Raw genomic sequence first — 26205 nt, 5'->3', positions numbered from 1 at the left:
AAATCAAGGGAAGATTTTAAAGTGAGGTTAGAAACTAGGTCAGCAAGGGAAAAAACACATTTCCTTATTATCCCTCTTGTCTTTGTCTTAATAATATCTGGTACTCCTCCATAGAGCTAAAGGCTCTTAATAAAGGTGGATTAACGTTATTAGCAGCATTGTTTTCTGATGGGGACACCGAGGCTTTGATGTGCTTAATGATGGACAAACAGAAAAGGCAGAGCCACCAATTCTGCTGGTTTGTAACTCAGTGAAAGAAGCCACTTTCTGCAGCACACCCAAAGCAGAGGGGACATGGAAAGCACACAGGAGACCCTATGGAGCCTTCTTCCCAGAGGCACATCAATTGTACTCTTTGATTCAGATTTACTGGTAGGAAAGATAGAAAGATTTTGAGACTCAGTATTATAATTTAATCCTCCTGCTCCCAGTAAAATTAGGGCATCTGTCAGCCAGTTCTATGCTCCCTCTTCCAGTAATCTCTGCCTGTCTTTCAAAAGAGGGGCTCAGGTGGAAGGCGTCAGCACTGCCACTGATACTCAGTGATGTTACAGCTTTCTGAAAACACTTCTTAAAAGCTCTACCCTACTATCTCGAAGTGGTCCAGTTCCCCAAGTCCCACAGGGTGATGAACAGTGGAAACTTCAGCATTCACAGCAGGGTGGTTCTTGTTGCACGTCCCAAATGTACTTCACCAGCACAGCTTTATCCCCTTGGTCCCCAGAAGGGCTGCCTGCACTGCTGCGTTAGGAAAACACTGAGTTAGACAGCAGTCTATGCTCAGAAAATATATTTTGGAAGCCCCAGGTTAGCAGTTATTTTAACTTTCACTTCATCACACCCTTTGCAGAGTGTCTCTGGGCAGTGAGTGAAATTTTGATTACTCTGAAAGTCACTGACAAAAATCCCAGAGACTGGGAGCCAGAATGGAGTCAGAATTTCACCTCATACAAGCTTAACTTTTCTCATTTTGGATGATATCTACTTTTACTAAGTGGAATTACTGCTTTTGATTATGTTCCATCTATAACCTCTTGCAGCCTTCAATTATAGCCCTTTTGCACTACCGTAATCCAGCTGCCAGCAAATAACTCAGCCCTGGATATGACAGGTTTACTTTCTGACTTAGAGCCCAGAAGGGGCAATTGGCTGGAATTTCAACCTGGGATGTTGAGCTGTAGACAACCTGCTCAGAAACCTTTGCTGGTGAGCCTAGAGCTGCTCTTGAAAAGCTTAGTTTCACTAACAACACATTGTTCTTGTCCAGTGTCATGAATTAATTATTCAATTCTGCTAGACAACCAGTAATTTTTGACGTTGAAATCAGAGAATGTGGCAAAGGGTTCCATGAAAGTCAGAGAACAAACTCTTATTGACGTTATCCTTTTCTGTGAGTTCTTGTATAATTGATTCACACAATCATTTAGTTTGGAAAAGATCTTTAGGATCATCAAGTCCAACTGCTGTAATTACTTATTTTTTTTTCTTTTCAAGTCTTTTTTAAATAATAAAAAAATAACATTCACCTATAAATTGCCTCCAATATAAAATCTTCTGGTTTTAACCTGTATTTTCACCATCTTGGTGTTTAAAATGAAAGACTTTTTGCAGTGATCTATCCAAAAGAGATGATTTTGTGTGGGATCTGACCTCAACCAGGATTCCTACTCTTCCAGGTTCAGTTCTGAACTCTCCACAAGCTACAATTGCAATATATATGCACTGCATTTGTATCAGATTTGAAAGATGCTTTAACATGCCTCCCAGCATCACGATTGTTTCAGCCCTGATACTCAACACGAGTAGGATGAATGTAGCCCTTAAATGCACTAGTGAGTATGTGCCATGAGTCTTTGATTTCTTTAAACTTATTTACATTTTACTCGCCCTTGAGCAATGAATTTACTGTGTCAGCATTGTCTTTTCTACTTACGCTTTGTCTGTCTTGTCCTCTCACCTTAGCTTGATGTTTATTTTTTTGTGCATATTTTTTTGTGTGTAGTCCATTGCACTAAATGCAGGAACTGCCTGGAGTGGAGGATTTTACATATATTGTGTTTTTCTAAGAAGCACCCTTTGTAGTACTGCAAGTTCTGCAATATTTCCTGGATTTAAACTAGCTTTGAATTTTCTCATCAGTTCCTTTAAAGTCAAATACCCATTCACACATGTACTGGTCTCAGATGGCTCTGGTCTAACTGCCTTAGATACTTTATAAAGTGTTCATTCTCTATACAGGTAGCCCTACCTCCCTTAGCAATTGTGTTTCTTTCATCTTTGAAGCTTCAAGTGACCAGGTGTGCCAATATCTCCTTCTGCCTGACCCTGATCAAAATCCACAGTTAGAAAAACTGTTGAGGAAACAGAGATGAGTCTCTTAGACCTCCAAACCCAAATCATGTCTGATAGAGACTGAGATTTAGGAACAACAGGTGCAATCCTGCTGTTGATATGAAGGCGTGGTCATCAGTCTTGGGACAGCTCCCTCACTAAGCAGCTTCCAGGACACCCTTTTGTAGGTGCTGCATAGATCTTCCCCTACAGCAGAAAACGTCTAACTTGAAGTGAATGCTTGTAGATGGATTTACAAGCTGAGAAAGTGCCTCTTTAAGAATGAAATATTGTAGTTTCAGGATGCAAAGCTCTATAAAAGTAATTTAATACGAAGAGTAATGGAAACCTGTTAGCGTTTAACCCACAAAGGTTACCAAGTTCCTCCCCATAGTGGTCAGGTGAGATCCAGAATGTGTTCACCAAGATTTGAAACTTTTCCTGAGTTAGAAATCTCTGGGTTGACTCTGAGTCCAGAGCAGCTGCAGTGGTTTCCATGGGTGGATATTCTGAAGGAATAAAAACTCATTCTTCCAATGACACTTTTATTAGACCGTTATCCAGACATGGAAACAATCTGAGCTGTCTGAGGAGGTGGTATTAAGTTGCCTGCTACTACTGCTGCCACAGCCCTGTGAAAATCCTCTCTGTGCTGAGAGTTTGAACAAGACAAACTGATGTTCCCAGTAAACTTTACTTACTGGAAAGCTTCCATATGCTATAGGTTTGTACCATAGTACCATATGCTCTGTGCTGATGGTGTGTGGTGATTGCTGATAGTGTTTGGTGAAGGTCTGGCCTTGGAAATGTGGACAGCAATGATCTGGGAAGTGGGAACAGTTTCCAGACAGATGAAGTGCTATCCTGAGGTGGTTTGGGGAGGCTGAATTTAGTGCTGACACAGAGAACATGGTGCAGAACGTTTGAGCTTTTTCCATGAAGGTGCCTGGAGAGCTACAGGAGAGGGATTGGTGGGATCTGTAAACACAGAACTTTTCTGAATTCCCTTTTCTTGGCTCAACTCCATGGCAAGGGGTCTTCATTTGGAAGACCACAGCAAACTCTGGAGAGGATGTGGCAGTGCTGTCTAACGTCAGGGCTGAGGTGGTGTAGAAACCCTCGGCCTGGAGGAGGTAACTGGTTGCATCTTGTGGACCATGGGTGGAGGCAAGCTGGCTGGAGTGAGCTACTTCACAGATTTATGATTTCATATTGCACCATAATGCGCAATGTAGGAAAAGATAAATATTTTCCATTCAGCAGCATCTTGCTGTATTTTCATCTAACTCTATAATTTTAATTATAAAGTGAACATAACCTGTATCAAATTATGATTTTGTTAACATATTGAATGAGGACAAGAAAAATAAATACCAGATTTTATACTGTACAGGCACATGAAGGTATAGTAAAAAAATCTGGTTTCCTTGACCACATTGTCATAATATGCATATATAACTGCTTATTGAATCCAGGCTGTGTAGACAACAGAAAGAACACTGGCTCCATACCATCACAATGCATGCCCACAACAAAGAGGAGGAAAGAACAGGCTCTTTCATTGTGTGTTTCTAAGTATTACCAACATAAGGGCTAAAAACTACCTCTGTCTGAAGTGTATCTATACGGCCATGCATAAGTTATTAACTGGGCTCCCTCAGCACAGTTGCTGAAAATATTAATATATTCAAATTATATTCTAGCTACTGCAAAAACAGTAGATCAGAAAAATGTATTAAAATCTCTTCAGACAAAAGGAGTCATGTTATTTATAAAGTTCCTTCCCCCACCCCCCCTTACTGGAACACAAACCTTCATTGTATATAGTACATGAGAATGCAAGATGATCCTTAGATGTCAAAATGTGGCTTAAAGTTTGAATGTAATCATAAAACAGTGACTCCAGTGCTTGCCATAAACAAATTGTCACTGGTATTATGTAACTTAGACTATTCATAAAGTATAAAAGATGGGAAGAATAAAAGGTGGCTGCCAAACACTATGGGCCAAATCTGAAGGTTGTGCCAAACTGTGCCAGTGGGATGGGAAGTGGAAACCCAGCATGGAATTTGGATTTGCACTCCTCAGTGCTTGGGCTGCTTAAATTAGAGTGAGACTAAGACTATTTTTTTTTAATTTGGTTTGTCAGTAAGACAGCAAAGCAGCAACCAGTGGTTTCTGCAGCACCCCCCTGCTCGCTCTTAGTAAAAGGTGTGAAAGTGGGATAAAGTTCCCTAACCACCACAGGATGGAGTGGTTTTCTGGGGTGAGAAGAGGTGTAGTCAGTCACCAGCAATGCAGCCTGGAAAAGGAATAATCACCCTCAAATCTAGTGGTCTTGAATTTTTCATGTTATCCGGAGTGCAGGGTCCCATCTCTTTGGGCTGAGACCCTGCTCTTCGCTTGGACCCCTCTGGAAGGCTAATTAATGATGGAAGACCATACAACAAGGCAGAAGGCCTTGTCTGTGGGCAACAACTAATCATTCATGGCCACTTTCCTTTAGTCCAGGCTTTAGGAGTAAACTATATCTAACAATACATGCGGTACACAGATTTAAATTGCAGCTAATGTTTGTTTTAATGCCCTTTATCAAGGACAGTAACAAAACTATACGGTTGTCCAACCCTCCCCCCGGCCCCCCCCAGCTTCCTTATAAAAGTAAAATGACTTTTTTTTCACAGCCTGAAATAATTGCTGAAGCAGAGATACTGGTTTAACTCATTATGAATTATTAGTGGAAAAGTGGGTCTCAGAAGTATGTTACATCTGAAATATTTTTCGTCACTTGAACATGTGCCGTCCAGAACTGGCCCTGTTCTACCAGGCACTGGGAACAAACACTTTGCATTCACAGATGCTCCTAATTTGGTGTGGTTTGGAGTGTAATTTAGATCAAACGTATCCATGTAAATGAGTCAGGGTTTCTTAATTAGGTGCCTCTAAAGAAAAAACTTGGACCACATCAGTAGGTGTGGGTGTGGTGCCCACAGTACTGGAATCTTTTCTATAGATGAAGCTTGAGTTTTGTTCAGGCATACTGTAGGTTTTTCTTTCCCTTTTTTTTTTTCTTTCCTCTTTTTTTTTTTTCCTAAAAGCACAATAATAAATCTGCAGATGGCATAGACATAAAGACGCTACTTCAGAGGAGCTGTCTAAAACACTGTCTCTTTGGCAAATGCCTTAAAGTAGGTCATTCTGCTGTGATTTAGGTTTATATTTCATTGCCAGCTTTTTGTTCCCATTACAAGTAGGGTGCATTCCAGTCCACAGATTTGCTCTTCTTCTTTTTTTTTTTTTTCCCAGATTGGTTCTTATTTACAAGAATTTGTAGATCTTCGTAAGAAAATGGCCAATACCCTGTCAGAAGTAGTAATCATGCACTTGACCACAAAAAGAGATGTATGAAGGTGATAACCTGCAGATGTTGGAATGTAAAATACCATTCTCTGGAAGCAAAAATTGTATTGATTCTCATAACATGGTGATTGAAATTATTGTTGCATCTTTTGCAATGTGTGAAAAAGGATTTGATCTAATGTCATGCCAGAACTCTCACAGAGCAGGGCCATCCATGGCCCTGGTTGTTCAGGTATTTGCTTTTGCTTTTTATATATCTGCCACTGAGAAATGTGTATTTTATAGCTTATAAAAAAAAAAAATCAGGGGTTATTTTCCCATCAAATTGCTGGGGAATTTGCATGCCAAACTCCTAGCAGCCTTAATGAATTACCTGCATAAATTCCCTTTCAATCAATAATAGAATAGATCTTATTGTGTTATATTAATTATTTTGCACAAAGCGCTGACATTTTGGCATTAAAGTGTTTTTTGTGTTTGTTTGTTTTGTTTTTTAAGTTCCAATGAATATCTAAGAAACTTCAAGCCTATTATTTATTTTACAACCTTAGTTCTGAGAAAAATTGCATATCTTTAGGCAGCAAAATGAAAAGCACTGCAATTTACCCTTTGATGACCTGGTCCCGGACATTAATGCATTTGGGCCCAACATCCCAAAACGGCAAAAAAAAAAAGGTGGGGAAAGCCATTTTGTAGTGAATTGAGCATTCTTAGTTTTGGCCAGCAAAAAAAACATTTGAGCTGTAAAGAAAACTAACTCCGAGCAATATTGAGAGGTTACAAAATCACATAAATTAACGCCTCCGGTGATATTTTGCTGAAGCTTGTGTGAGTGCAAACCAGAAGCAGGATCCTCACGTGGTCCTGATTAACTGAAGAGTCCTTAGCAGTAACCAACCCTCCCTGGGATGTGCTGGCCAGATGCACATGTACTCCCACAGCACATGGATGAGCCTTCAAAGGCACGGGGGGCTCGTGGTGGGGGACTGGGGAGCAAGTGAAGAGTGGAAGTGAGAAGTGTTGGCTGTGTCATAGTGGGAAAGTGCCTTACCCTCTCCATTCCTCACTTTCTTTATCTGCACAACTAGGATAATAAAACTTACTGACCTGAAAAGGAAGTTGGGAGATTTAATTAATGTTTGAAAAGCTTTTTTGAGATCGTCTGATATTGAGCAATGTGCGATGAACAATAGGAGCTCTTGGAAACAGGGGCTCTATCTATCAGGATTTGTGTACTGCACTCAGCACAATGGTGCAGTGCAGCCACAGAGTCAACTGTGTCATAAATATTTAAATTAAAACTATGTTAATTATTTTTATCATTCTGTTATTTGCTGATACACCAGTTCAGTACTTGGTAGCATTGAAAATACCAGTTGCAATTATTTGCCTGACTGTTATGAAAATCAGGGTTTATATTTTTAAATGTGGTTGTGGAAATAGGAAGTAGATGGAAACATGGGTGAAAATGTGGTTTTAATTACTCATCATTCTTCTTGTTAAAAGCACTAAACTGTAAGGTATTCTCTGGTGAAGAGCTAAACTTTATAAACTTTCTTATTCCACAAAAAGTAGGATTGGACAAGACTGCAAAATCCTCGGCAGCAGGTCACCCCCACCCCAAAGTGTGTAAAATCAAAATGCATAAAGGTGCTTCTGAAAAGCTGGATTTCTTTATTACCTTTAACCCAAAATCTACTATTACTCCTGTCCTGTGCACACTTGTGCCTGGTGCACATTTTCTTGTGTCCACTAATGTACAAAGGATCAGTTTAGTAGACTGATGTGGGCTTAGCAGAGAGAAAACGGGTTTAAATCTTCTCCTTCCCCCAAAATGAGCCCTGGGAAGATGTGGTAAATGGGATGAGTGTTGGCATTGCTCCAGCCCCTTTGTAAAACTCTTCTATAGCTGAAACTGAGACAAGCACGTGTGCAAGAACACATCTCAATATATATATTTGCCCTTCTCAAGTTAGAAGGCGATTAATTCATTTCATGTAAATTTTAAAACACGAGTCAGGGATGCCTGAGTCTTTTACGTCTCTGGTCAGTCACTTGCTTACTCTTCTGGAGCAAGAGGATGTTTCTCCTCCTCACATTTCCCGCAGCTGCTCCCAAAGCCTGTAGGAATATGGTTAAACTTTTCTCTTGCTGCTGTCCCTTGGCTGAAGAGCAAAAGCTGCTCATGAGTTCCCTGATTATAAAGAAAGGTCTTGATTCAGGAAAAAATTTTGACAAATAGTCTTTTTTGTGTCTTCAGTTAAGGGCTTCTGAACATTCTTGAATCTGGGCATTTTTTCTGAAGGAAAATTTAAATGCCCGTCCCACAGTTTGGCTTTTAGGCCTTCCACAGGTTCGTTGATGTTTCCCAAATAGAATTTTTTTGTACAGTCCTTCCATTCTGGGCATTGTTTTTAGTATTCAGTAACTTTTACCTTTATTATTATTATTATTATTGTTATTAATGATTATTATTATTATTTTCTTAATTAAAAACTTGCACAGTTCTTAGCGTAATCTGTTCTTCTACAGTGTGAAAAAAGGGTTCTCCCAAGCCTACATTTAATATGTGAGCCTGCCCAAAACTGCTGATATGACACATACTTTAGCAAGTGAAAACCACATATGTTTGCTACATCTTTCCTCCACCAACTTTAGAGGCAAAAAAAAAAAAAAAAAAAAAAAGTTTGCAGACATCCCCTGGTTATCATTACTGTATACTGTACTTTATTTTCTAACTTTCCCTCAGAATTCTGGGTACTGCTGCTGGACTTGTCATCACATTGTCATCGTGTCCTGGTGTGCAGGCTACTGTGAGCTGCTGGCTGTGCATGGCTTTTCTCTTTTTCTACTCTTTTTTTTTTAAATTTTTTAATAGGTAGAAACAAGTCTGTTTAGTTCTATATAGTTTGCAAAAGCCTTTGCTCTTCAGAATAGTTGCCACGTGTTGTGGGGTTTGAGGTGGGGGGAGTGTTCCTCCCCTTGTTTGTCAAGGTTGGATGTTTTTCTCTGTTCATAGACCTATGAACATGAGTGAAGTTGTTTTTTTTTTCAAAACAGCTAAAGCTTGACATACCTATGACTTTTGTTAGATAATATGTTACTATCAGTGCATTTGTCTTAGATGAATAGTTCTACTCTTGATGAGGAGCATATTTCCAGTGAAATCAATGCAAACAATTAGTAGTGAGAATGAAGAATTTAGGCAGAGGAGGAAGGCAATCAAAAAGAAAATCATCCTTCTCTCTCTGAAAGGGCAGAAAGCACGGATGGCATCTGAAAATGTCTTGCCATGTTATGTACAGCAGGGGAAAAATGGAGCAAAATAAATGGAGTTTCTTTGATTCAAAGGTGGATCAAAAGGTATCGGTTCCTGCCCGGACAAGGCAGCCAGAAAGGGCACATTAACAGATCCACGTGATAAAGCAAGAGGCAACTGCAGAGCTCCCCAGACAACTTGCCTGAAGTGCCTGCCAAGGAGGCAGATGCTGCTGCTGGAAGAATATCTTCCACAGTTGGGCATCTGGGTTCTGCGCTTTCCACAGAAGGGAGAGGGATGGGAACGTCAGCCTGGCCCCTGCCTTCCCATTTAATTATTTCAACATCCATTTTATAGTTTTGTAAATAACACATATTATCCTGCCTTTGTGTGGGGGAATCATGAGCAAGGAGGGTTTTTTTTGTCTATAATATACCCTTTTGCAGGGGTATACATGGATGGGTAGAGCCAGACTGGAGCTTGGCTGCCCTGCGCTCCAGCCCGGTCAGATGTGACACAGCTCGGGTCTGGGAGTCGCAGAGCTGCCTTGCGGTGGCACGGAGCTCAACCTAATAAGCAGAGCAGGCTGAGATTCATTAATTTAACATTAATAAGCACAGCTTATTAGCTCAGGCACAGTGCTGTATAATGCAGGCACACAGCTTCTCAAGCAGAGCTGCGTCCACCCTCGCCAGCTCGGAGCACGATGCAGAGGACCCAGTCAGGGTGTTCCTTTCCCCTGCTGCATTTTGCATAAGGGAGAAAAGAGAATTTTTTGTGGTCACTGGAGAAGCTTCTTTGCAAATGAAAAAAAAAAACAACCCTCCAGGGTTTTAGATTGTATTGCTAGCTTATGCTGAGTCTTTAAGTCATTTAAACTCCTCGTGCCTCGGTTTCCCAGTGGGTGTGTAACAGCTACCTCAAGGTGTTGTGGTGAAAATACTATATGGTGAGAGTAGTATGTGGTGAAAATATCGACCAGAAAATACCATAAAGAGTGAAATACTATAAAGAGTGGTTCTCCTTCTGCCTCACTTGTATTGTAGTTGTGTGAGTAAATTACTGGTTGCAAATAGGGATTTATCACACAGGGGTTGGTTGTGCTCAGTTCACGTTTGTGCAGAGAGCCAAGACAAGGTCTCTGCATCATTTCATGTCCTGTGTGTGCCTGAAAAATTGGGGTCTGAAAGGTGTATTATATTTATCTGGTGCCTGTGATTAGCTCACTGTGGGAGTAAAATTCATATGTAGACAAGAAAAAGGGAAGAGTGGAGACCTGTGGAACTGGGACATTGTTTCCACAGATGTATAGGACAGCAATACACAGGCTATGTACAGCAAACAAATATTTTCTAAACATTTTCAAATAAAACAGGTTGTTTTCTGTAGCCCTTTATTTGGGAAAATCCCTACTCGGGTTTTTCTGTTTCTTTCCTGTGTCAAGTCTATTTGTTTGGTTTGCTCATCTTCAGAAGTATGAATAATCTAATAGTAGTTGTGCTCAATTATTTTCAGTATGAGTCCTAATAAAGCAATTCCTTATGGGATTAGACTGACAAGAGCTATGTGATATGTCTGTTCAGCCCCATATTTTGTCTATTCTGCTTTTAAGTAGAATAGATTTCATGCAAAGACAGATGGGAACATTGGTTGGTTGGGTTTTTTACCCATTAAGTACAAGTACAAGAAGAACAGGTACTGCAGCCCAAAGTTTTGCTTTTAATCCACCTCCCATGGTGTTCATACGCTGCACTGTGACTTCTTGAAGCTTCAGAGAGCTTGGTTTAAGAGAGATATATGGCAGGGGTGTTTAATTCCTGCTGCCAGGCCTTTCTCATAGGCTCTCTCATCTACTGCTTTGTCTGGGTTTCTGAAGAGGACCCTTTTGAAGTACATTTCACATTGTTATTTCTACTTGATCTGGACCTGCTCCTGTGGACTGGATTGCTGCAGAGGGGTTTAGGATAAGGCGAAGTTTGGATTCTTGTGCAGAGCTGTGTGTCAGTGAGACACATGCTCTCATGTGCTGTATAAGTCACAGACTTACAAAGTCCTGTGGTTCAGGTCTGTATAGCCCTGTTCTGTTTGCCTGACAGGAAAGAAGAGGGCGGGAAAAGGATAGGAGAAAGAGGGGAATGCCAAGGAAACAGCATAGCTGTGGTCCTTCATCTTCTCTCAATCAGAACCAGTTCAACACTGGACAAGAACAGCCATCTCTACTAGCAAACACAGAAATTGAAGTAATATGCCTCAAATCAAGCCAGTTTAATTATTTTCCCAGCTAATCAGAAACTTTTGAATCTCCTTTGATTTGCCTGGAGAAAACCTTGTGACGTAAAGGGATGGTTCATGTCCATGGTGAGATTGGCATGTTGTGCACATTGACATCAATCTTCTGAAGAGTATCCCTAAAAATAATATAATTCTACATTTTGTAACCTCTGCAAACTAGTTGTGTTTCCTGATTCAAACAAACACACATTGTCTATATTTGCGTTATAACCATCATGTCATTGCTACTTTATTCTTATTCTTAGTTTACTACTTTATTCTTATTTATGGAGCCACTTCATTCTTATTTATGGAGCCATGAGGCCAGTCAGACTGACCCCTGTCTTTCACATCAAGAAATTCAAAATGGAAAATATAACTTTTATCTTGTTTGGATTGGGGTTTTTTTTTGTGTTTTCAGTATCTATTCTGCTGTTTCTTCCATATCAGTGGAGCCAAGCTTATGGAATAGCCCTGTCTTTTCCTGAGGATGTGTTTGAGGCAGAGAAGATGAGTGACCTTCTTCAGAGAGATCACACAATTGCTTCCCTAATGCTTAAACCCCCAAATGGCTCCAATATCACATCTTCCTGCCTTCCATCACTCTGTGCCACTGTGCCACATGGGTATACCTCTAGAGTAAGAACTATTGGTATTTTATTGATGGTATTTTGGTGGTTTTATTTTCCTTTCGTTTCATTTTCTCCAAAAAGCCACCAGTGTTGGTCCAGTTTTGCCAGTTATTCTACACATCCACAGCAGGAAACAATTGCTGTCCCAAATAGATTATGTTCTAAAAAGCCAAGGCAGACAAAGGAAGCATTATCATCATTTTGTAAACAAGGAACCAAGGCACAGGGAGATTAAATGATTTACCCAAGGTCACCCAGAACATCCGGTCAAAGCCAAGAACTGAACCCACGTCTCCTGAGTCTCAATCAAGTGATTTAACTACGAGATCAAAGACTTATTGTGTATACCTGATATCTCTCCCCTAAGACATGGCAGCAAAACTTTTTTTCAGGTTAGGATCAATGCCACATAGAGTGCAGTAAATTTTGTATATGGCATATCTGTGCTGACAGCGTGTACCCACTTCTTGCTCTCAGGTTCTTCCCAGGAAATAATTTCCCTTATTATTCTTCCATTGACAGTAATAAATTATCATCCTTCTCTAGATAACCCGCTGAAGGAGAGAATGTGTGCACACAGTACATCAGATGAACACATAGAAAACTGTTTTTCTGCAAGGCCAAACTCAGTCATTTTATGGACTGTTTAAAATCCTTCCATTAGGATTAATGAAAAGGGGACATTCCCACAACTATATGGACTTCATTTTGCCATTTCAGCTGGAAGCCGCAACCCAAGATAAAGGATCTACATCTCTTATATGCATATGCCAACAGAATGCAGCAGAAATGATCAGTATAAAGGCATCATTCATTATAAGCTCAGAGTAGTCTTTGATTTGGAGTCTTTATTACTCACTCACTGGGATGATTATATCATTCCTGGGATGAAATACTCCTCTGTGCACAGGGCCTTCATGAGGCCCAGATCCTATTTAGCCCCTTCAGTTTTAGGGGTAGTTTGGCTGAAGAGTGACAGTAGAAAATGGGACTGGATAGTCCCAACAGCAGGGTAAGGGAGGAACAGCATTCTGCCCCTCACACGTCCCTGTCTTGAGGTCTGATACTTCTGCCTGGTCATTCTGGAAGTCAAACAGCTGCAGGTGGGTTTCAGAGTGAGCATATGGTCTACCTACATTTTTACTGTTAATGCCATGAAACATGAGAATAAACCCAAGCTGAGCATGACATCCTGAGTTGACTTTTTGGGCTGAAATGTCTTGCAAAAAGAGCTAAATGAGGGCGGAAACCACAGAGGAGTGATAAGGTGGAGTCTTACAGGGTCATTTGTCTGCTTCTGTGGTATCTCAGGAACACCAGAAGAGCAAAGATGCTCTTCTAAATCTCCCTTGAGAGTTTCTTAAGGTGCTCTGTGTTGCCACAAGATTTCTTGTGAGGACAAGAGCTCAACATAGCACAAGATCAATACAGGGGATTGAACAACATGTTGAAAATATGAACATCCAAAAGTCTGTTGCTGGAGAAAGTCAACCAAAGAGGGGGAATGCAATAATGAAACGTTGCAGTTGCCCAGTTCTATGTACCTGTAACATCCCAATGTATTTGGCTGGAAGGAAACAAAACTATTCTGCTTTCTACTAGAGGAAAAATTCGGGCTTTTGCTTAGACATCCTGATTTCTTGTGCAGGAATAGGATATACATAGATACCATAAATCATGCTTAGTTTTACCAAAGAACAGAATTATCTTTGGTATTTTGGGTGACATTTCCAATAGGATTAGGACACCACGTACCGATTCCTTTTAAAATTATTGGTCTGTCACTACCATGGTTCTACTTACTTCTTTAGATGTTCAAAAAGGATTTTCATTGTGTCATAGTTGGGTCTAGGCAGCTTTTTTACCAGGCTCCTTATGGATTTGATGCGGCTGGTATTGTCCTGGATTTCTAAGGGAAAAAAATAAAGAGAGAAAATATCCACTTGAGCGCCAAAGTAGGATGTTGCTTTGCACAGTGTCCTAGCTGGTAACTGAGCAAGAAACGTTCTCATTAATATGTGGTTAAAACCAGACTATTTCGTACCTTCTGTCACTTTAACAGGGTGCAAGAGTAGTTTACAAGGATTTAAAATTCTCTCTTAACCTTAAGGAAGCATTTTCTGGTTCACAGAAAAATATTTTTATAATTTTCATTTATTTTATTAGATTATTAGACTGTCATCCTAAGCTAAAATACCACCAAGTAGTAAGGGACCCATAGCTTAAGTGGAATTCCTCTTTGGAATTATATTTGTCCAATGGTGCAGCTTCTGCGATCAATGCACTTCCCGGGTAGTCCTTGTTGTCCTTTTTTCCTCATCATAATTAATTCCACTATATTTATGGATCTCTGTCCTTAACAGCCCATCACGTTTGGAAACATAAAATAATTTGCTGTTGTTTTTAGTAGTTCTTCCTGGTGAACAATTATTTCAAGAAACTGTTCCACTGTGGCTGTTTTCTCGCACCTGTAACATCTCACAACTGGAATTTCTGCAGGAAACCATTTGTGTTTCAAACTTATGACCAGTAATCAAGAATGCAGCGCTAAGGGCTTTGATATCTCTTTTTGAGGTGATAAGAACATTTCTATCCTTTTTGCTAAGATATACCTTCCTGTTTTGCCATGATTTGTGGTTTCGTGGGAAAGGTTTGACCGACATTTTCATCGATCTGTGTAAGATGTTGCAACTGAATTAAAGTCATGTACAACTGTGCTTTCATTTAGGAACAGATTAGATAAGGTACCGGTAGGTCTGACGTAGGGAAAACATCTTGCATGTTACATGCCCTAGATAACCTGAGAATACTTTTCTGATCTTATCTATGATTTAATTATCACCTATCATTCTTCGTATATGTTCCTCTTTAATATTCATATTACCCTAGCACCCAGAGATCTCAACTAGGATTAGATCCCAGTTGCAGTAGGTGCTGCATAAGCATATGTGGTGATTACTGCCTTGATTTAGATTTCACCACAAAAAAAGTTTCAAGGACAAATTTTCCCGCAATCTTAATTTAAAAATTAAAATTGCTAGGAAAATATTCCTTCCTCAGCATGTATTACTAATTCCTGTTGAGATTAATATTTCATACATACAGATATAGATGTATATATCCATACTGTTTACAATTTTAACATTTATATAGACGTGGAAGAGAAAGAGCTTAAAGTAGGTAGTGCATAAGTATTTTTTTTTAGTTAAAATAACCCAAAATTTTCTTATGGATTTATTCTATATGAAGTCACACAATGGATAACAGTGATAATGAAGTTAAACACAAATAAAGAACACACTTTCTGTGTATTACTCTCTTGTTCTAGTTTGACCTATAAAGAACCTTAACCTCTGAACAGCACAACCTCTCACAGTCTTGCAACCTAGTCACCCCTTCAGGTTTTCTGCCATTAGTACTGTTCATTTTGCCCAGTGGAAACATGAATGAATATATGAAAAATATATAAAATTTGTAGAAGTGAATTTATTGCAGGAAGAGGGTGCAAATTCTCCTTTTGTGCTTTTTGGTGTGTATACATAAAGCCACAGAGTCATTTGGTCAGAAAAGACCTCCAAGATCATCAAGTCCGACTACTGTCCCAGCACTGCCAAGGCCTCCACTAACCCATGTCCCCAAGTGCCACATCTACACAGCTTTTAAATCCCTGCAGGAATGGGGTCTCCACTGCTGCCCTGGGGAGCTGTGCCAATGCTTAGCAATCCCTTTAATGAAGAAATCGTTACTAATACCCAACCTAAACTTCCTGCAACTGCTTGAGACCATTTCCTTTTGTTCTGTCACTTGTTAACTGGGAGAAGAGACAGACCTCCACCTTTCTACAACCTCCTTTCAGGTAGTTATAGAGAGAGAATAAGGTCCCTCCTGAGCCTCCTTTTCTCCAGGCTAAACACCCCCATCTCCCTTAGCTGCTCCTCCTCATCAGAATTGTGCTCCAGACCCTTCCCTAGTTCTGTTGCCCTTCTCTGGACACACTATGATGCGTTAAGACATGATATGACCACACTAGATTAGTTTTATTTATGTTGGGGTTGCCCTGCCTTTACTACAACCTCTCAAATGCAGGTTCTCAACTAGTTTATCTTTTGATTCTGCTTTTGTATTTTTTTAATGGACTTAAGGGTAACTGAGACACTGAGGTAAGGACAAACGCAGTGGAAGGAAGGGCTCACTGTTCCTCTGTTGCAGAGTATTTACAAGGAAATGTCATACATTAAAACTTTATTGTGCTCTCTTGAAGGAATTGACTCTGCTTTCTGCTGATTAACACAGATACCAACTTGGTAACCACCTTCCTTACAGAAACAGCTGCTTAAAGAGGCTGCACTTCTTTATGAGGTGTATTTGTAAAAGAAATGAAATATAAAAGAGCAGTATTAATTTACAAAGAAGTTATTTATTGAGAGAATGGGAAGGCTAGAAAGCTTTGTTTTAGGGCTTACTGTACCAAAATCATCAACACTGGTACACAGGAGATATTTAGGTAGGCACTAAGGCACAGAAATGGTAGAAATTTTGCATAAAATTACGCTGTGAATCGGTTTATTTGTTAATTGTTAGTCTATTGTGAAAGAAGAAAAAACAGGCAACATGTGGTAACTTTAGTCAGCATTTCTGAACTGGGAATGATAAACACCTCTGCCTGGCTCTGGCATTTATCAGTACTGAGATATTATTACCACATAGAGTCACAGCATGGTTACTGTTATCATCAAAAAAAAAGAGCCAGCTAATCTTAATGGTTTGTAAAGCCGTTACCTGCACTGGTCTGACATTTATCATGATCATTTTACCACATGAGTCCTACATTGCAAAGGTATTTTATCTGGAAGGGACATCACTATGAATTATTATTTGCAGCTAGGTAGAAAATTGTATGTTGTAGATACCTTTTCTCATTATAAATCACAGTCACATTTCACCATTTCCCACACAAAGCTGCTGAGCCCAGGCTTTTTGCCATAACACTTAGTCTCGCTCCCTTTTATAGTTCCATGAAAATATTGGGTACTCTTTCATTAAAATGGTTGATATTGGTGGGTTTTTTTTAAATGCTCTATACACGCTTGATTTTTCTCTAGTATAAAAGAATTTGTTTTTCCACTTGAGAAGCTGAAGAGGATAAACTGTTCATTTTTTTTATTAAAGCATACTCTCGCTTCAGTTTTTGTGGCTGGGCTTGTCTTTACTCTTGACCTTGTTGATGGAATATTTAACAGATCAGATGCAAGATCTTATGTTTCATTTGCAATACCTATGTATTTGCTTTATTTCTGTAAAGCCTTCAGTTCCACTTTCCTAGGAATTTTCTGCCTTCAGATTCCTAAGTGGAAAGATTTTTAAAAATTTTTTTTTTGAGGTTTTTTCCCTTTACCATGCACAAATGAAGGGAAGAAATCTTTAAATGTGGGTTTTACAAATAGGTGGGAAAAAGTTATCCCCTTCCTTGTGCTGTATCATGAAGCCCAGCAATGCAGTGTGAAAAGGAAGGAAAACACTCTGAACAGCTGTTAAATTCTCCAGATAAGTCTAGCAAATGAAGCAGAGAAGTTGTGATAAAAAGAAACAGTATTGGTTTTAATTATATTCTTTTTATTGTGAAAATTGGTGAAAATCTGAGGAAAAAAAATCCCATTTTGGAAAGTTAGACTCTCTTTTCCCTGTGAAGATTTTGGAAGGAAAAGTCATCATAATCACATATATCAAATAAAGAATGAGAGGAGGGTTAATCCTTTTTGCATTTTTTGGGGAAATTATGGGAGACTTAGGGGATAATTTCAGCAGATCAGGATACTCTGAAGTGAATCGCAGATGGTTTTTCCGTGTAAAAGAATCATAGAAAATATATTTAGAATTTGGGTTACTGTCTTTATAAATAGGGCTGGCTCCCTTTAACAGAGCAAAACCGTGGAGATGCTCTCTTGTTTATATTTAAATGAAGAATGCATTGAAAAAAAAATAACCCTTCTTACTATTATATAAGCTCTTTTGTAAATGAGCTTTGGATAAACATTTGAGCACGGAAGAAAACATGATGTGTCTGTAACATTAACAGTGGCTGGGTAAAAATGAACGAAGAAAGTAACCTTTAGCACTCGTGCCCATAAAGAATACTTAAGCGAATCCCACCGAATCTTTCTTTTAATCATTAATTTTAAATGGACATAGATGTTTACAACAAGCCACTTTGTTTCAGAACAGGAAGTCCAGGGTTTATCTCCAATAACTCACGTTGGCTAGGAAGGAATGGATGTCTCTAACCTGACATGCATTCATTATTTTGTAAGGTACTGGGGTCTGACCCATGACCCTCCTCAGACCTGCTGCATTATTCATGTCCAACTTACTTTGTATAGTTTTACTATAGCACCCATTTCCCCTTTTCCAGGCATTTCAGTGTCTTGTGCATGTTTAATGTTAAACGGCATTTATGCCTCACATTAATGCCTAATTTTATCACAAGCCAAGGCTTCTTTTTATGCTTTCGAGCCTCACGGCTGAACTGCTGAAAAAACCCAGTGATTTATGATTCTGCATAAAATATCAAACTATTGATCTGCTGCCTTTTGTTGTTGGTGTTTTTTTGGGCACGGTTTTCTGTGATTTTCTTACATGCTCTTCTCACCTTGTTTTGTTTTTTTGGATAAGATTTCTGCTGTGGTTAAAACGTCACACACTGTTGCTACAGCAAAATCTGCCTGCCAAGAGTTTTTCCAACAATTCGCGACTGATTCGGCTGCCGAGAGAAAGATGGGTCTTGTCTGGGGCTTTTTTTTGGGAGGGGAGGGGGTGTTGTTTATTTCATCTATTTTTTTTTTTTTTTTAGTCTGAATGGGGTGGTTTAGGTGGATTTTTGAGTGCTAATGAAATTGTGAGACTTATGGTGCTGGCTACAGCCAGCCGGAGTGTGGGCAGACGCTCTGTGAGCTTCCCCACTGTGCTGCTGTGCAAGCATCCCCGCTGTTATGTTTGCTATAGTTTTAATGTCTGTGAAAAATTCCTGATGCAACTAAATTATGTTCTGCCCTCTTGTTTGTATAAATAAACACCCGACTTAGCCAATTCATCTTGCTCTTGCCCATTTTAGAAGCTTGCTCTGTCACACAATGCTTAACCCCGGTCCTTGATAGCTTTGGTGTTATCAGGGAATGAAAACTTGCTCAAAAGGGAGTGCTCTGTTGGCTTGATTTTTTTTTTTTTTCCTCCCAGGCACATCAACTCCCCAAAACTCTGCTTTCATTTGGTAAGTGTTCATATTCTGGAAGTCATGCTGGCTAAAATACACAGTTTTTTATGTATAAATATATAGATCACTTATTCATATCACTTTTAATGTCAGGATATTTTAATGTTGCTGCATGCAGCATAAAAGTCCCAATTTTAATCACTCTCAGTACACTATGGCAATCCTCTGCTGCAGATATATTGTAAAATATTTCCTTGTTTAAAAAAAAAATCTATAAGAAGTGTTCAAACTAACTAATATTTGCTATAAGGAAAATAAGCAATTTGTGATCCGAATTGATTTACTTTTTATTCATGCCTCAGAATTAGATCTTGCAAAAGAAAATGAGAATTGGGTGAAAACTCTCTATCTGGGCAATTGATGAATTCATCCTATGTAATATAAAGTGGAATTTGCAATGAATATTCATACAACTTTTGTGATCCATTAGCAAGACCCAAAGACAATGAGTTCGCAACTCAGTCCCATTTAACAAAAATATATGTGGAATTAATGGAAAAAAACAGCACTTAGAAAAGTTAAACTTTAATGTATCAAACTCCAGGTGCCAGAGTTTGAGGGAAATAACCAATAATAGTCATTTTTTACATATTTGATGGGACTGATTATGCAATGTGCAACTCTAAATGGCTTATAGCACATTGTAGCATGGTTCCATCCCATTGGCTACAGTAGGGTGCAGGCAGATGGATGACAGTGACAAGGAGAGAAGTGCTTTTGCTTAGCCGTGCGTTAAGATGCCATCCAGAAGCTCTGTGCACTGCAGACACTTCATTAGGATGCCAGGATAATGGTAAACTACCACTCAGAGTGACACCCCATTTCCTGCTTACTGAGCTCTCCAACCTCGGCAGATGTCAACAATCTCACAGTGCTACAGAGCAGACCTAACTTTCCAGGCACTTTGACTCCAATTTTTTTCCCTTAACAGTGCCATACATTACATGCAATATGTAACAGCAAGTACCAAACAGAAAACAAAATTTGCTGCCCTAATTATAACAAAGCAGCATCTGACTTAGGTACTGCATGCCCAGCTTACATACAACTGGTTAGGCAGCAGCAAAGGGGAATGATCCTTGTCAGTCCATTTTGGGGGTTAATTAGACTTAGGACTTTGATAGCTAATGGGTAGTCTGATCCCGACTGAACCGATTTTGCTTCACTGCTAACTTCTACCACGCACAGGAAAAACATGATGAGCTCTTTTTCTGGTATTTCATCCACTGCAAGAGCCTTGTGCGGGGTTTTCTGTGCAGAAAGAGCAGACTTGAGCATCTGGATGGTGTGATATTTTTCTCTGCAAATGCACAACTCGAGGCCGTAACGCACCTCCCCAACAGCAGTTAAAGCCAGCAGAGAGGCTGAGCTACAAGGTCTGACCTACACTCCTTTCCACACACAGGTAGTTGCTCACACTTTCAAAAAATGTCTTCAAAGACACAGACAGTATCCATCAGGTCATTATTTCTAATTTAATTTATTTTCTTGAACCTATCGGTGTGTGATTATGTTTTAAAAATCAGGAATCCTGATTTATTCTGTGTATAGGTATTTTTCTCTCTCTTTGTTTTGGTCAAAGAGGTGACTTGGTGGTTGTGCTGTGTCCTACCACAGCAGTGGCCCACCACTACTTATTTTTGTTGTGTGAAGTGGTGGAAGCATGACGGGACATCACTGCCAGCTCCTAAAATCCCTGCTCCCCCCTCCTTCATCGCCTCTCCTTGCCCCCATTGAAGATGAGCTTTTATTGGCATCCCTCTGGTCCTCACCCATAATCTCCAGACTGCCATGTCATTGAGGACCTGGGAATGGACAGCGATTTGGGAGAGAGAAAACCTGGAGCAAGGTGGAAGGATGCATGAGGATGAGGTGGCAAAGCATTTCTCAGCTTTCACCTTACATGAAAATTAGGATGCTTGAATAGGAACCGTCCCAGAACAATCACAAAGTCGGGGCCGTATCACATTTATTCAGCTGTTGTCTGTTTTCCCCAGGCAAAATTCCCACCAAAGGTGTCAAACACACTCTGACTTTGCTCTCTGTGAACTGCAGAGCCCTTGGCATTGCTGTGGAGAGAAGGGATTGGGCCCCCTGTCAATACGCCAGGAAAGATCCCAGGAAGAGTGAAAACTGGAGATACGTTTTAGGTGGTTAAACTGCAAATTTACACACTTAAAAAGAGACTTTTAAAATATGCTGGAAATAATTTTTTGCATATGCATTCTGGTATTTTTTATCTGCTCTGCCTAACCTTTAGTATATTAACCTCCAGCAAAAGAAGGAAGCAAGGAAGTTCATTTCTCAGCTGACCCATATGAAGGGGTTAAAAGGATTCAATATTTTTAGTAATCAAAGAAAAGCATACATTTTACTTTTCCTTTTTTTTTTTTTCCTAACATTTAAAAAAAAAAAAGTAAACAGCATCTCCCCAAGGGAGATTTAGATTTGAAGACTGTTCATTATATCATTTGAATAAGACTAGACCTGGCCTTTTGACTTTGAACCACTACCAAATTTCAGGCTGTGAGGAAATTGTTCTACATTTCCTGACAAATTGAGTTAAGCAGACATTAAGTGGGCTTTAAGAAAACAAATGGCCATCTTTATCACAGGTGGACACTGATGGCTTAATGGGGCCTGGGCTGATTGTATCACTTCTAATGGCTTGACGGGAAGCATTAGGGTTTTTGCATAAAGAACTGGCATTGCGAACCCTGCTAACACAGACCTGTCAAGCGTTCTGTATCCCTTTGTGCATGGAAGCAGATGTTTGTATGTATACTATGAACTGGCATTAGAGCAAGCGACAGATGCCTGTATGAATGCCAGGTTTGTGAATTTTTACAGCAGGAGCATGTTCTGAGGAAGTGCAGCCCTGCCCTCTATCATAGGTAATTCCCAGTGGAACTTGCTAAATCCCAGCTATGTTTTCATTATTTGGTTTTCCTAGCAACTGGATGAATGTGTCTGTCCTGAAAATGCGAGCGATGAGAGCGCTACCAAATTCTTACAAATTCGCAGGAGCGAGGGCTGGTTTGAAGTTATTATTTTCTGCAATTTCCTTTTGCACCATGTAATCTAACCCAACCTTTCTCAGAGGGGAAAGTGGTATTATAGCTATATAATTAAAACTTGCATTAATGCTAGCCGGTGAACCGTTCTCCCCCCCCTCCTCCTCCTCCTGCCCCCCACCCCCACAAAAAAAAAAAACAAAAAAACAAAAAAAGGGAGAAATGCAGAATTCGATACACGGCGTTTTCGCCGCCTTCCACATTCACAACTTGCACTATAGTTGTCTGTCAACAATACGAACAGGTAGCTCGCAGTCCATTAAACAAACACAGTGCCCCCCTCACTTTTATTTGACATTTTATTTGGCTGTGACAAATGAGCAGCAGTTGGATTATAACATAATTTGTCTTGTCTTTATTACCAGCACAAAGGACACCATTCATTAATTATTCTGCCGTTGCAGCTTAACACTAACTGGAAAGGTCCCTCTTCGGACAGATGGCGGGGACGATGTTATTTATATCAATCAGCCAAAATCCTCAACAAGGATTACTGTTCCTGAGACTACAATGATTTATTTCTTTTTACCTCACCCTCCCTCAACCCCCTTCTGCTTTCAGAGATTTCTCTATAAAAATGAAATTTGATGGGAATCTTAAAGCAAAGCCATATTTAACCTGTTAGCTTGCAAAACAACATGCATGCTACATCAGTTTAACTACATGATATTAGTTGCATATTTTGAATTGTTTCAGCTTTTTTTTCTTTTTTTTTTTTCTTTTTTTCCCCCCCTTTTTTTTTTTTGATCTTCGACTCCGCAGAAAAGATTAACCGAGGGTCTCGGAGCAGCAAGTTCAGCAAAAGTTTGCCTTTTCTGTAACACCATACTGCTGTTGTCCCCAGGGACCACCGGGATCAGGAAATAGTGCCAGCTGTCAGGATTTCTGTCTCTGATAAGATGAGATGACCCACCTTATTACACAGGGACCAGCAGTAGACCCTTCTGCGAGATGAACTCGGATGTTTATTAAAACTCCAGGCTAAACTGAGGGTCAAATCATACAGGAGACAGATGCTCATCAATTCCTGCTGGATGCAAGTCTTTATTCGGTATCAAGGGGTGGAGGGATTTTACCTAACTTGTTCTGTCGTGTTAACGATCCTGCCCAACGCGTGATCAAACAGTAATCATCGCCACCGTTCTAATCCAGATGTAAAAATCATCTGAGCATCGCTTACAGGGGCTCAGCAACGCTGCCCTGCCTTGCACACAGCCATCCACATGGATATTTATATCACACCAGGACTGAGGCATTTAAAGTTTTATCCAAGTTGCACATGCTGCTAATAAAGACTAAAATACAGAAACTTTCATTGTCTGAAGAAATTATTGGTATAACCTTGGTGTCCTGATTAGTTTGCAAATATTAAAAGTCCCATCAAGACAAATATCAGCAACATGCAAATACCCTTGCAGGTTGTGATTAAGATTTTAAATGTATCCTTTTGCTTTTAGTTAATGAAAAACAAAGTCTTGGAGGATCTAAGTTGTAATTTATTAAACATGAAAGGCTCCTTGATGAAATATAGAAATGAGATATATTTTGCATTTCAAAGATTTAAGCTGACAACTTACTTGCATGCAAATAAGAGCAAGATTTGTAAAAATATTTGAAAAGAAATTATTCCTGAATGTACTTATTACAATAATGTGGCATGTAGATAAGAGAAACACACAGCATTAAAAGACATTCATTTCTCCAAAGTCTTAAAATTAGCTTCTTTCTGCCATTGTGTATTAATGTTCTTCTTCAGGAATGCAGCATATTAAAGAACTGAACAGAATTAGTAATAAATTTGTTAATTACAAATTTAAGCAACACAACTGTGTTGTTTTCCCAATATGTTTTTTTTCAAAAGCAGAATTGCTAATGCATTTTAATCATTTATGTATAAACATTTGAAGATAAAATATTCTGAAGTTTATCAATTTCAAGAGCTGTTTATTTGCTGGCAAAATAGGGCATGTTATACAACATATATCTTATCATTTTTGCTCATCAAATCCCCATTTGCTGAATGCAAATTTCTCTGGTCTAAGTGCTCTTGCACCTCAATTTAAATGAATAATAGGATAGACTCTATTAAAATCGGTTTAAGGTTGCCATGGGTGACATATCAGTAGGGTTAAAATGAGAAAAAAGGTCACAGAGGCAGTCCTTACAACCTGTTTTTTTTATTATTATTATAATGAAGCATATGTAAGTATCTATGTAGGTTTAAATGACAACATATTGATATTGTAGACAATACTTAGTTTGGGGGTCTTTTTCTATTTTTTTTTTTTTTTAGGCAGCTTAGTCCACACCAAATAAATGTGAAATTATAGTGTCATCAATAACTCTGGGAATGGATTCAGTTGCACTGAAAATTAGAGAGTGCAATAACACTGTAGACTGACAGATTGTGGATTTGTAGAAATAACAGAGAACTCAGAAAAAACCTGTACTTTTGCTGCGGCAAATCCTTCATTTCAAGGAACTAGCAAGGTACTGTAATCATATTAACAAAGCAGCCAGAAACTATACCCAAACACCTCATTTAAGAAGAATTTGGAGTCTTCAGCTAACCTGATTTATGGGATTATGCATGCAGTTATTTGATAAGTATTGAAAATACTACCACTTCACACTGAAGCCTTCCTTGATCTATCTTTTTGTGTCTGTGTCATAGTCTTATCCTGTTTAAAGCTTAAAAAATACCGCTGCTGACTGTTCTAAAGACTTAGAGAATAAAGTAAAATCACAACTTTCCTGAATTTTTTTTTGATCCTTTAAAAGTCAAATTTATTTATTTTAGTGGTCCCCTTATTACTCACTTTTTTTTTTTTTAATATTATGCATGATTTTCACTTGGCTTTCACAGACTCAGATTTTTGATATGAGGAAGCATTATATTTCCTCTTTTTTTTTTTTTTCCTTTTTTTTAACCTACAACAAGAAGAAAAATCTCCTTATTTGCTAAGGTTACAGCGTTAGTTTAATTTTCATAGGAGCAGTGGAATATTTTGAAGTGAGTAACATTTACCAAGTCATTAGTTTTATGCAAACTAGGGAGGAAGATGAAAGAAAAAAAATTATCAATTATTTATAGATTGTTAAAATGTATCGTCGTGCAGTGCTACTGTATAGAAATGACAATTAGCCAAACTTACCTTCTATAATTAATAATGCATATATTATGCTCTTTGGGCAACTAATCACCAGTCCTACAAATTTGTTTGACACTGATGAAGATACCTAGCACACGCACGGGTTAAAACAGGGAAGGCAGAACAATGTTCTCCCATTAAGGAATGGCCAGCTGGAACAGGCTTTCAGCTATTTCAGCGCTCCTTAAACTCACGCCGTGCTTCCAGTTGACAAAATGGTGGTGGTCCTACCCAAGCGCTTTGACAACCTGATTGGCACATGTGAAATTAAAATCCAAAGGCTCCTAACGGGAAAGGTCTCCCAAACTGGCGGTTTGACTGATACACTGAAAGCAACCCACCGCATTTATCACCCTCTGCCTCGGCTCGAAAACTTCGGAAGACGGCAACAGCAGTGCTCCTTATGTCCAAGCTACTGGCCAGGCAGGCGCGGATCAGCAGGCCACGCTGCGCAACCTGTTTCCCCGGCGGTACAGATTTGGAACCGGCAGATATAGCTCGCGAGGGGCAGCCGCTCCATTCGCACCTATCAAAACAACAGGCAGGGCTGCCACACGTGCTGGGAGAGGAGCGGGGCGGGCGGGAGGCAGCCCCGCCGTGGGTGTGAAGGGATGGAGGGAGCGCCGCGCCGCACCCCGGCGCCGTGGGGCCAAGGTGGGCCAGCGCTCGCGGCCAGGTGGCTTCGTCGCACCCACCAACCTGTTTTTCTCCTCTGCATCCTCCTCCTTAAGCATCGTTTTTCACTTGAAACTGTTTTTTTATTTTATTCCTTTGAAAAGTGGGGGGTTTTGGGTTTTTTTGGGGTTTTTTTTTTTTTTTTTTTTTTTTTTTTTTTTTTTTAGTCTGAATGGGGTGGTTT

The 26205-nt window shown here is 39.5% G+C and overlaps 1 protein-coding gene and 1 long non-coding RNA gene across 2 annotated transcripts in view; one reads left to right on the top strand and one right to left on the bottom strand.

Annotated features, from left to right (window-relative positions):
* LOC108507092 overlaps nt 1-23374 on the top strand; it is a 46673-nt gene extending 23299 nt beyond the window's left edge. Inside the window, exons 2-3 of the long non-coding RNA XR_001877957.1 lie at nt 19084-19117; nt 22957-23374. This is a non-coding gene — a long non-coding RNA (uncharacterized LOC108507092). The remainder of the gene's footprint in view (nt 1-19083; nt 19118-22956) is intronic.
* The window catches only part of ARHGAP15 (Rho GTPase activating protein 15), a 331823-nt gene that overhangs the window by 9747 nt on the left and 295871 nt on the right, over nt 1-26205 (bottom strand). Inside the window, exon 13 of the mRNA XM_017834748.1 lies at nt 13657-13762. Coding sequence (XP_017690237.1) covers nt 13657-13762 — 106 coding nt within the window. The remainder of the gene's footprint in view (nt 1-13656; nt 13763-26205) is intronic.

The sequence above is a fragment of the Lepidothrix coronata genome, unplaced genomic scaffold (genome assembly GCF_001604755.1).
Source record: "Lepidothrix coronata isolate B3197 unplaced genomic scaffold, Lepidothrix_coronata-1.0 Scaffold238, whole genome shotgun sequence".
In the NCBI taxonomy this organism is placed as follows: Eukaryota; Metazoa; Chordata; class Aves; order Passeriformes; family Pipridae; genus Lepidothrix; species Lepidothrix coronata.
The sequence above is the reverse complement of the archived record's forward strand: the minus strand, read 5'-3'. Positions and strand labels throughout refer to the sequence as shown.